Genomic DNA, 9,700 nt, shown 5'->3' on the forward strand with positions numbered 1-9,700 from the left:
ATTAAATTAGAATAGACGCCGATTAGGTCATAGGATGCGTCAGCATAAACATACTTTGGAAGAGAGATCCCGTCGTCTCCAAAATAAGCGTGAACGATCGATTCAGTGCCGGTCACAGGAAACGTCGGAAGAGAGATCCCGTCGACTCCAGAACGCCCGTGATCGGTAGAGTCCGGCGGTACCAGGCAACGTCAGGACAGACATCCCTTTGAGTCCAGAACGCCCGTGATCGGCAGAGTCTAAGCCGATCCCAGGAAACGTCAGGACAGACATCTCGTCGAGTCCAGAACGCCCGTGATCGGCAGAGTCAGCGCCGGTCCCAGTAAACGTCAGGACAGACATCCCGTCGACGCGCAGAAAAACTAAATATGCAGCCTCTTTTGCCGTCGAACAGGATACGTTTTTATATAGGAGACTGTAAATTTATGTAATGTCCAAATTTCGACGTGAGCAGCAGGTCACTCGCGTTGATTTTTCGACGTGCGAGCCAAATAACGCGAGCTAAACTTTCGCGTCGCAGACATCCCGTCGACGCGCAGAAAAACTAAATCTGCAGCCTCTTTTGCCGTCGGACAGGATACGTATTTTAGGAGACTGTAAAGTTATGTGATGTGCTCCACAGGCAACCATGCATTCGGCGTCGTCATTGGCTCAACAGGTCAATGCACATGTATTACTACAAAAAGGCCAGAAAATCCGATCACTGTATTAAAATCAACTAATGTTCGCTGGCGATTTAATTTCGCTGATTTCGCCGCTTGGTACCAACCGGCCAAAGTAAATCGCAGGCCAACGTTTGTCATATAGGCAAATGATGCATGATTGAGCAATGGATGCATGTGAGAGCAAAAATACCGATCGATTTCAAATTTGACGTGAAACTGCGCGTCACGTCGGAAATAACGTGCATCTTAACCTCTCTAGTAGAGAGGTTTCTATTTCTCATCGGCCAAAATTTGTTGATTTACAATATAAGGAGATAAAAAGAAAAGAAGGAGCAAAACAAAAGTAGATGATTATTAGAGAAATAACAATCCGCAATAAATTCTGCAAATACTTTTGCCTAACTCATAAGCAAACCGATTGAAACGTTTTTGCAATACAGTGATGTGGCCAATCAACGAAAAAGACATTCCCATCAGTTCTTATAACATGTACGATGAGCTAGGCAAAAAAGCATAAAAGCATAGCGCAGGGCCCTGAGCTTCCAAGCTCTCTCGTTTAGTATTGCTTTCTGTCAGTTTTAAACCAACTTTTTTCACTTATTACTGCACAATTTAAGATTAAGAAGCACTGTAGCCATTTCCTGTCTCCTGTTTTAGGACATTCTTTTCTGGTGGACAAAACTGGATTTTGCTTTGTGATTCCTAAACTGTTTTTTTCTGTTGTGGATGAGCTGCATTGATTTTTACACAAGGATTGAATGATGTCACAGTATTTGCTGAATGGCTGCTGAAGTAGTTGTCATGGCAGTTTTATAGTGGAAGCAATTGAACAATTGGAGGGACGAAATGTCACCGGTGACACGAAGGAGTACGAGTATACCCCGAGTCCTATAAGGTCTGGCAATGTTTTAAAATAAACGCTTTTCCGCTGGTCGCAAGTGTGGGAGGTCTCCGAGGCGAGCTGGGTGATCTTGAGGCTGGTACACAAATAATGTACTCTTGGTATAAACATTGTACACTAAATGTCATGTACATACGGACAAAGGGAAATGAAGTCAAATGAGGGATCAGTGCCTGCGCACATGCATGGTGCATGCAAGACTGAAGTACTATGCTCTGATCTGCTAGTGCTATGCTGCTGAAGCAGTGAAGGTCTTCCACTTCCAGTATGCTGTACTGTAAAAGCAGGAATTTTCAGTGCCGGTGTAATATTTACGGCAACGTCTGTAGGGATTTCCCTAACAAAATAATAAATACTACTACTTAGTACTACTACTACTACTACTACTACTACTACTTGACACAATCTTTATTAGGAAACTTGAAATGGAGATGTGAAACACAAATACAGCCATGTAGATGGAGCAGCAATGCAATACAATGTCCAAAAACTCAAGAATTCATTATCATGGGGCAATGTTGGGCAAATGTCTGTCAGGTACTATCACGCTCAGGCTGCCCGCAACCTGCACATCGTCGTGAAATTCATCCTGTTGCGGCGGTATGACGATCTTGAACCACGCAAACAGGTGACTGCCCATCGCATAAGGCAGACTGACAGCTTACAACGGAGCTGACCCATGATTACCGATACGTGTAGGTCGACGTTCTTCTCAGCACTACTACTAGTACTACTACTACTACTACTACTACTACTACTACTACTACTACTACTAATATTTTCGGTATTTCTCAAAATCAACGGTTCAGCAGCGCGAAAATTTTGGTAAACCAGGTTTCCGTACTGCAGTACGAGTCTCTCTCGTATACTTTCCTATGCAGAAGTCCTGTATTTTCACTTTTCAGCGCAACTGAAGTTACAAATCACTGTACATGTGCTTCTTAAAACTAAAAAGCTGCTAGTATCACTGGGCTGCAAAGACAAGTAATACCAAGAGTACCCCTCTTGGTAATCATGGTAATACTAGGGAGGTTCTGCTATACGTGAAACGTAGAGAAATCACGTAGAGAGCAGGTGTCTGGGTTAGAGTCTACGGCTTCGCGTGTTTTGGCTCCAGATTTCTACGCGGAGATGGGGTTCTCTACGTTGTGGCACACGCAGAGAAAATGCGTACGGATTTGCTGGGTATCGATCAACTGCATGCAGAAAACTGCCAAATATGGAAGGGGAAATTCCCAGTACACATTCCACGTGACTTCTCTAGGTGAAACGTAGAGCAGAACAGCATTTCTTTACGTTACGGGAACGCGAAGAAAGTTCGCGTGATTCTTTGCGTCGCGTTCCCAAAACGTAGAGCAGAACCTCCCTACTAATACAGTAATAGTACGCCTGGAATGCTGGATGACATGTGTCATGTACACTTTACAGAGTCGGTGTGTGACCACACTCGAGTACTCATACATGTACAAAAAGTCATTTATGACAACTATGTTACCATGGTTACTTCGGGGCGCCATATCGGTTACCATGGCAACGAAGCGAATTAAAAAAATTATTTTCATATTATTAATTTTTAATTATGTCATAAGACGAGGTTGGGGCCGATTTTAACTCGGATCGTGAGTAGATCTACGTCGAGTCGTGACAGGCCAGTTATCGTTATACGTAACGTCGTTAGTCGTTACCTTCGCCGTCTTCGGGATTCACGATACAGTCATAACTGTGCGTACCTAGACTCTGTAGACCAGGTAGACTTGGCTGCGGGGCTGAGAAAATGGATCCCCGAAAGCTTGATTTGGACGCCAAGGGCAAAGCCCATCTTCCCAAGAACTACAAGGTTCGTTCGATAGTGGTAGAAACTCGAAATATTTGAGGGATTAGGCACACTATCACATTGCAGCTTCTCCCGTATTTTCTTGATAAGATTATTATGTCATCATCAGTTGGAAAGATTTTGTTTGTGCATGGAACTTACTAACTAAATAAAGCCAAACAACAACAACACTAACTAACTTGGGAACGCAACACTATTGCTAATATCGGTACTACGTGTATAACGTTATCAGGATTACCTAGTGCAGTAGTGGCTACATACCTTCCGTTAAGCCGATTTATTTATTGTTTTTCGAAACAAATTTGCAGCAAACCTCATCAAATGGAAGGTTCGTAACGTCTCATCTGTTAAAGCGCAAACATGTGTTGTATACGATACATGTACCTGAAGATCGGATTCCACAGTCCACGCCCACACCGTATAAAAGTCCACTTCACGGAGTTGTAGCCTCTAGGGAGACGGCACCAGATCATGGTGCCCAGAACGACGTGCGTTTCGACCACATATTCAGAATTATTCTACATGATCTGCAGTATCGTGTGACCTTGACCTGCTGACTCCGAACGCAGCCCAGACCAGCGAAACCATAACTATGCAAGCGTACATGAACTGGCCCTTCAGCACAGGTGACAGGAACGGACAGCCCAGAAGGAAAACCCGCATCATGTCGCGACCCTGGTGCCCGTGTGGTCTCCCTAGATGCTATGACTCCCTGGGAGGTGGTGCGCATCCGATATAAACACTGTCTGGCTTGATGGTTGAATAGGCACAGATGCATTCGGTACGCCTGGCATCTAGCCGCAGATATTTGTAGTGTAAACACTGTGGCCGGAGTGCGCCCTGATTACTCTGGTTCCTTACACGGTCGGTATGATTATCAGATATCGTGTGGATGAGTGGTTTAGACGGTATCTCTAATCCAGACCCCGGTCACTTCATACTTACATGGCATATCAGTCGTACATGCTCTGTCCACACTGCATGTGTACGGGTTGAACATCGACATTCTGACAAGAGACCAAAGGCTGTGTGAAATAGATTTCTCTTGCAAGCAGTTGCTGCAGTCCAGTTTGGCAGGAGGCCTCCGGGCTGATTGGATAGTCCTTACCTTAGTAGGTGAAAAACCAAGGTGGTTGGAGGAGACAGGGAACTATGGTGGGCATATTGCCAGTCACGGCACTAGCCGCTGATTTACATGCTGCTCTTGCAGCTGCTGGCATACATGCTGCATAGTGGTGGCAGTGTTGCTTTGTGTGTGTGTGTGCTATCCAGTGCATTTGCAGGTTTGTGTGCTTCTCTTGCGACAAGCGTATACATGGTACATGGTGTGTGTATGTGTGGGTGTGTGTGTGTGTGGGTGTGTAATATAATTATGTGTGTGTGTGTGTGTGTGTAGGTGTGTAATATATGTGTGTGTGTATGTAAATATAAATGAAAAATAGGGATGCACTGGCCAGAAAAAAGTCACTTCAATCAGCTGTGTGGTGGATACCAGGCTATAAATTAGTGGCGGTCAATTCATCAGCCTTGCAAGCTGTTGAATGGTGTAATCCCAGCACAAGTTGCTATGTCTATCATAGCTGTTCGCTATTATCGCTTCCGCAATGGGCATGTCTGAGGTCTGAGGTGTGTGTGTGTGTGTGTGTGTGTGTGTGTGTGTGTGTGTGTGTGTGTGTGTGTGTGTGTGTCAGCTAGTTTGGTTGGTGGGTACACTTATGCCAGATAGTGTTGGGCCTGTTGCCAACGGGCTCGGCTGCTTGAAGGTGTATTGTTGTACCTACCACCTTTGTTGGTTTCAGGGTTCATATACTTTCTATTTGAAGTATACATACCTGTTAACCATGGACTGCTTCTGGCTAGATTAACTCTTGTGTAATCAATGGTGCTAGTGAAGTTTATATCAGATCCACTCTGATTTAGCCACCCACACTAGTAGCAAGTATTAGCTTCACTGGGGGCAGGGGTACCTGCAGTTGGATCCCGGGACGGATACCCTGATGCCGTCAATCCTTTTTCTGCACCTTGTCCTCACCCACTTACTGAGGTGTGGTGAGCCAATAAGTGGGATCATTTTCAAGTCCACCCTAGTTTGGGGATTTCAGGGGGTGTCGGCCGCTGGGTTGTTCAATGGCCAATTGAGTCATCTTTCCAAGATTCCTTTTGAGGCTCTCTCCCCTCTCCCGTGGAGACCCACGTGACCAGTTTTGGCAGTGAGCAAGTACAAGTGTGTGTGTGTGTAGTGGAATAGTGGCGGTCAATTCATCAGCCTTGCAAGCTGTTGAATGGTACAATCCCAGCACAAGTTGCTATGTCTAACATAGCTGTTCGCTATCATCGCTTCCACGATGGGCAGGTCTGAGGTGTGTGTGTGTGTGTGTGTGTGTGTGTGTGTGCGTGCGTGTGTGTGTGTGTGTGTGTGTGTGTGTGTGTGTGTGTGTGTGTGTGAGCTAGATCAGTTGATCGGCGCACTTTTTAACAGATGACCGAGCATTGCGTTTGCTGCCTAGTTGGCATCCAGTTCCGACACTCCGCATATCAATGTGTAATGCAGCCCTTATCAGATCGACTCTGATTGAGCAACCCTTACTGCTGCCAATGATTACTTTGACTGTGAAGAGAGATTGGTGCTTGTGGATCCAGGCTGGATACTAGTACTCTCAGAACTATCCCATTCATGTTCTACACTTCAATCTCATCCAGCAACTGACTTGTGCTAACAGTTAGTTTAGAGGGGAGCACTCATTCACCAATGCTTTACTCGTAATCTTCGTGTGTGTATGTGTATGTGTATGTGTGTGTGTGTGTGTGTGTGTGTGTGTGTGTGTGTGTGTGTGTGTGTGCCCGCATGGGTGTGCATGTGCATGCATGCATGCACATGTATTTTAGTTGAGTCCGGCGGAGAGCGATATCATCAGCCAATGTGTTGTCCAAGGTACTATCCTTTGTAAGTATATATACACGTACAGGCAGAGCGGTGTGAATCCAGACGTACAGCACAGTCGGGTGTCGATGAGCCGTAGCCTACATTGTAGGCTGTTCTTATTTGTCATGTAGTCTTCTGCCTAGTGGAGTCACTGTGTGTGTGTATATATCTGTATTCTATGCTTGGTGAAAGCCTAGCCTGTTCGTTCTTCAGCGCCAGGCAGTGCCGTCCAATTCATGGCCTTGTTGAAACCAACATTGTCTGCAAGACTCGGTGAAGTTCCGTTCCTGTGGTATGCGTTGGCGTAATAATCTTACATACGCTAGCAAGAGTCCATAACCCAAGGGTATGCAATTGTGATCTCTTTTCTATGGGCCAGATGCGCGGCGCGCTGCCTTCATTACATCATTCAGCTGCAGTCCGCGCACTGCGGAAAATCAAACACCGCACTTTCCCTCCAGTTTGAAATGAACTTTCATACGGAACTGGAGTTCACGCGCCAGAATTCAGAGATTGTGTAGGTACTGGAACGAATCGAGCAAAAACGGATGGGCTCGTGCGAGAAATTGAGAGTTTGAATGCATGCTTTCAGAGCGTGATGAAGGCAAGTTACGTAATGAAGGCAGCGCGCCACGCATGCACCCATAATCACAGTTGCATACTCTTGGGTTATGGACTCTTGACGCTAGTGGTAACTTACCATGTTGGTATTGTGTACGCATGGTCATGTGAACTGGTTTCCTGCATTCATGTCTGGAGTAGTCTGACTGTCATGTTCATTGTCGTGCTGTGTTACGGTCACGCGAGTCGGCATCTTAGTGCACGGCAAAGCTGTCTGCTTACGCTCCCTTTGTACGCATTCATGTCAGGCGATAGAGCGGCCCTCATTTGCATGCTTCGACGGGTCCGGGTCTCTGGTTTCACATGTGCCCTGCTGTGTTATATACCATGGTGATTTTCCTTTCGGCCGAGTCTTCTTTCGTTAGTAAGTTGGAAACACAAGGAAGTTTGTAATGCGAGTTGAGCCTGAAGTGATACAGTCTAGAATCCAGTAAAGCGAGCTAGACAGAGAGCTGGCCAGGTATTGCTGCAAAGTGTGTGTGTGTGTGTGTGTGTGTGTGTGTGTGTGTGTGTGCCGCATCGTGTGAGTTCCGTCAAACATTGGGTGAGTGTATGTACTCAAGAATTTCTAGTTCTCTTTTGCAATACAGTAGCCAGCTGTGCATGTGGTTCCAATTCAGGTAACGTACACCAGTTACATGCCATTGTGCACAAGTCGATGAAATCTGATCTTGTGAATATGTTCTGCAGCAGTGCACAAGCGCGTGCTTGAAGCAGGGAGTTCTAAAATTAGAGTAAAATACTTCACTACTCCCTGATTGGGATCAAAGCAATGTGCTGTTCCATACAAGTCATGTACATGTACTACTACGGGTAGTATGTAGCATGTACCAAGTACACATGCATTTCTGACTGAACTGATTCGCTCCAATGGAGGATAAATCTGTGGCAAGAAATTTGTACGTACTAAACCAGGGGTATGTTTACAGTGTTACGGGTAATTCTTAATAGTTTTCACTGCATATGTGCTGCACGGATATGTCATAGTTTTACATGCTGTACTGTCACAGTGCTTACATGCTGTACTGTCATTTTGTTCACGATCTATGTGTGCATTAGCTGCTGGGTATGCATTCATGGTGGGCGGGCCAACGTATCCGTTCTTAGCAATGAGATATCGTAAGTAAACGTTATCTACATGCTACTTATTGTGACCCTGTTGTATATGGCACACCCACACACCCACATACATACATCTACACACACGCACACACACGCACACACACACACACACACACACACACACACACACACACACACACATGCACACACATCCCCCCCCCCCCCCCCCACACACACACAAGTGCATAAAATTTAATTATTGTCACTTCACGGCACAACTAAAATACCCACGCACTACAATAAAGTATGCGTGGTGGTGCTGAGGGGGGGGGGGGGGGGGGGGGGAGAGGTGGGTTATAGTAGTACATGGCTGTACATGTACCATGCCAACCGGTGTGCTCTATGCACTGTGTGCACCTACATATACACTGCTAACTTGTATACAACTTTAACTGAATTTAGCAATTTTCTATAATGTAGTATCGTATGTTACTATTAGCTTGCACGTCCATACCAGGATCAAGTGATTACACAGGTTGTGAGTTTCTCAATTTGATGGCCACCAACAGCAATGAATGTACGTACTCATCTGCTTTTCTGCTGGTCTGCAGCTGACATGCCGAAGAAAAATATTGTGCAAATTTCCGGATTAGTCATCATGCTGGCATTTGGTAGCATGGCATGTGCATCGTGGTGGAGAGGATTTCGGCGGGTGAAAAGTCTAGAGAATTCCCCTCTTGCTGATGTCATCAATCACAACGCCGAGTGGAGCCGCCGGAAGTAACTTACGGCACGAGGCGTGGACTTTTAAACAAACACGAGTGTGCCAAACGCTGATCTGGCATTCACAAAGGTCACGATGCGTCACTGCACTGGCAAGAAATCTGTGTGCAATGCAGCGACTCAAGATATGTCCATGCTTTGGTGACACGTGGTGCTAGTGCAGGACAGCAGCTGGAAAGCACAAGATGCTTGGCTCGGAAGAACATTTGACCCGTGCCGTGCCCGGCAGTCCGATGGGTGTGCTGTGCGGAGTGAACTGACTGCTCCCAATGCACGCAGGATGTAAGAGATGGCCGGTTCGCACGCCGTGCCCTCACTCAGATTTACTCCTTCTGCCTGACTGCTCCACTCTGGCTTAACTGCTCCACTCTGGGTGAACTGCTCCTCTCTGGCTGAACTGCTCCTCTCTGGCTGAACTGCCGACATGTAGGCTGAACTGCTCCTCTCTGGCTGAAGTGCTGACATGTAGGCAGTATGCTGATATGTATATTTATAGCTCTGCGGCTGCTGAATAGCACCGGCATATTGTTGCCGAAGGCTGCTCCATGTCTTTGAAAACTGATCAACATTTTAAGTTAAAACTGGTACAAGCTAACTATCTTGCTGAAGCCTGAACATCGCGAGTATGCTGGTATTGTGTGTGTGTGTGTGTGTGTGTGTGTGTGTGTGTGTGTGTGCGTGTGCGTGTGTAACACTCTGAACGATACATATCGGAATTTTCATTTCAGCGACTATCCATACGCACAATGCCTGAAAAGGCAGGGGAATGGCTTCAAAAATGCACACACACACACACATGCCGCACACACGCGCGCGCGTGCGCACATGGACACACCATGTACGCCCACCAGAGGAGAAGCACGCAAATCTGCAAATGCACTCGATGTACACCCACAGATTTTCTCATAGCA

At 46.2% G+C, this 9,700-nt stretch overlaps 1 protein-coding gene across 1 annotated transcript; it reads left to right on the forward strand.

The window, feature by feature from the left end:
* Nucleotides 1–3,227: 3,227 nt before the first annotated feature.
* Nucleotides 3,228–9,404, forward strand: LOC135805973 (uncharacterized). The gene is made up of 4 exons (XM_065320099.1): nt 3,228–3,403; nt 6,287–6,344; nt 8,004–8,063; nt 8,618–9,404. Exons 1-4 carry the CDS (start codon nt 3,341–3,343, stop codon nt 8,788–8,790), a joined length of 354 nt encoding a protein of 117 aa, XP_065176171.1. The 5' UTR covers nt 3,228–3,340; the 3' UTR covers nt 8,791–9,404.
* Nucleotides 9,405–9,700: the final 296 nt, after the last annotated feature.

Source organism: Sycon ciliatum, chromosome 1, assembly GCF_964019385.1.
Source record: "Sycon ciliatum chromosome 1, ocSycCili1.1, whole genome shotgun sequence".
Lineage (NCBI taxonomy): Eukaryota > Metazoa > Porifera > Calcarea > Leucosolenida > Sycettidae > Sycon > Sycon ciliatum.

What these genes read in the sequence shown, in the direction of transcription:
- LOC135805973 (XM_065320099.1), top strand. Translation starts at nt 3,341, where the DNA reads ATGGATCCCCGAAAGCTTGATTTGGACGCCAAGGGCAAAGCCCATCTT. An exon ending in ATCTTCCCAAGAACTACAAG is followed by an intron (nt 3,404 to 6,286) that starts GTTCGTTCGATA and finishes CATGTATTTTAG; the next exon opens with TTGAGTCCGGCGGAGAGCGA. An exon ending in TGTCCAAGGTACTATCCTTT is followed by an intron (nt 6,345 to 8,003) that starts GTAAGTATATAT and finishes TGTGTGCATTAG; the next exon opens with CTGCTGGGTATGCATTCATG.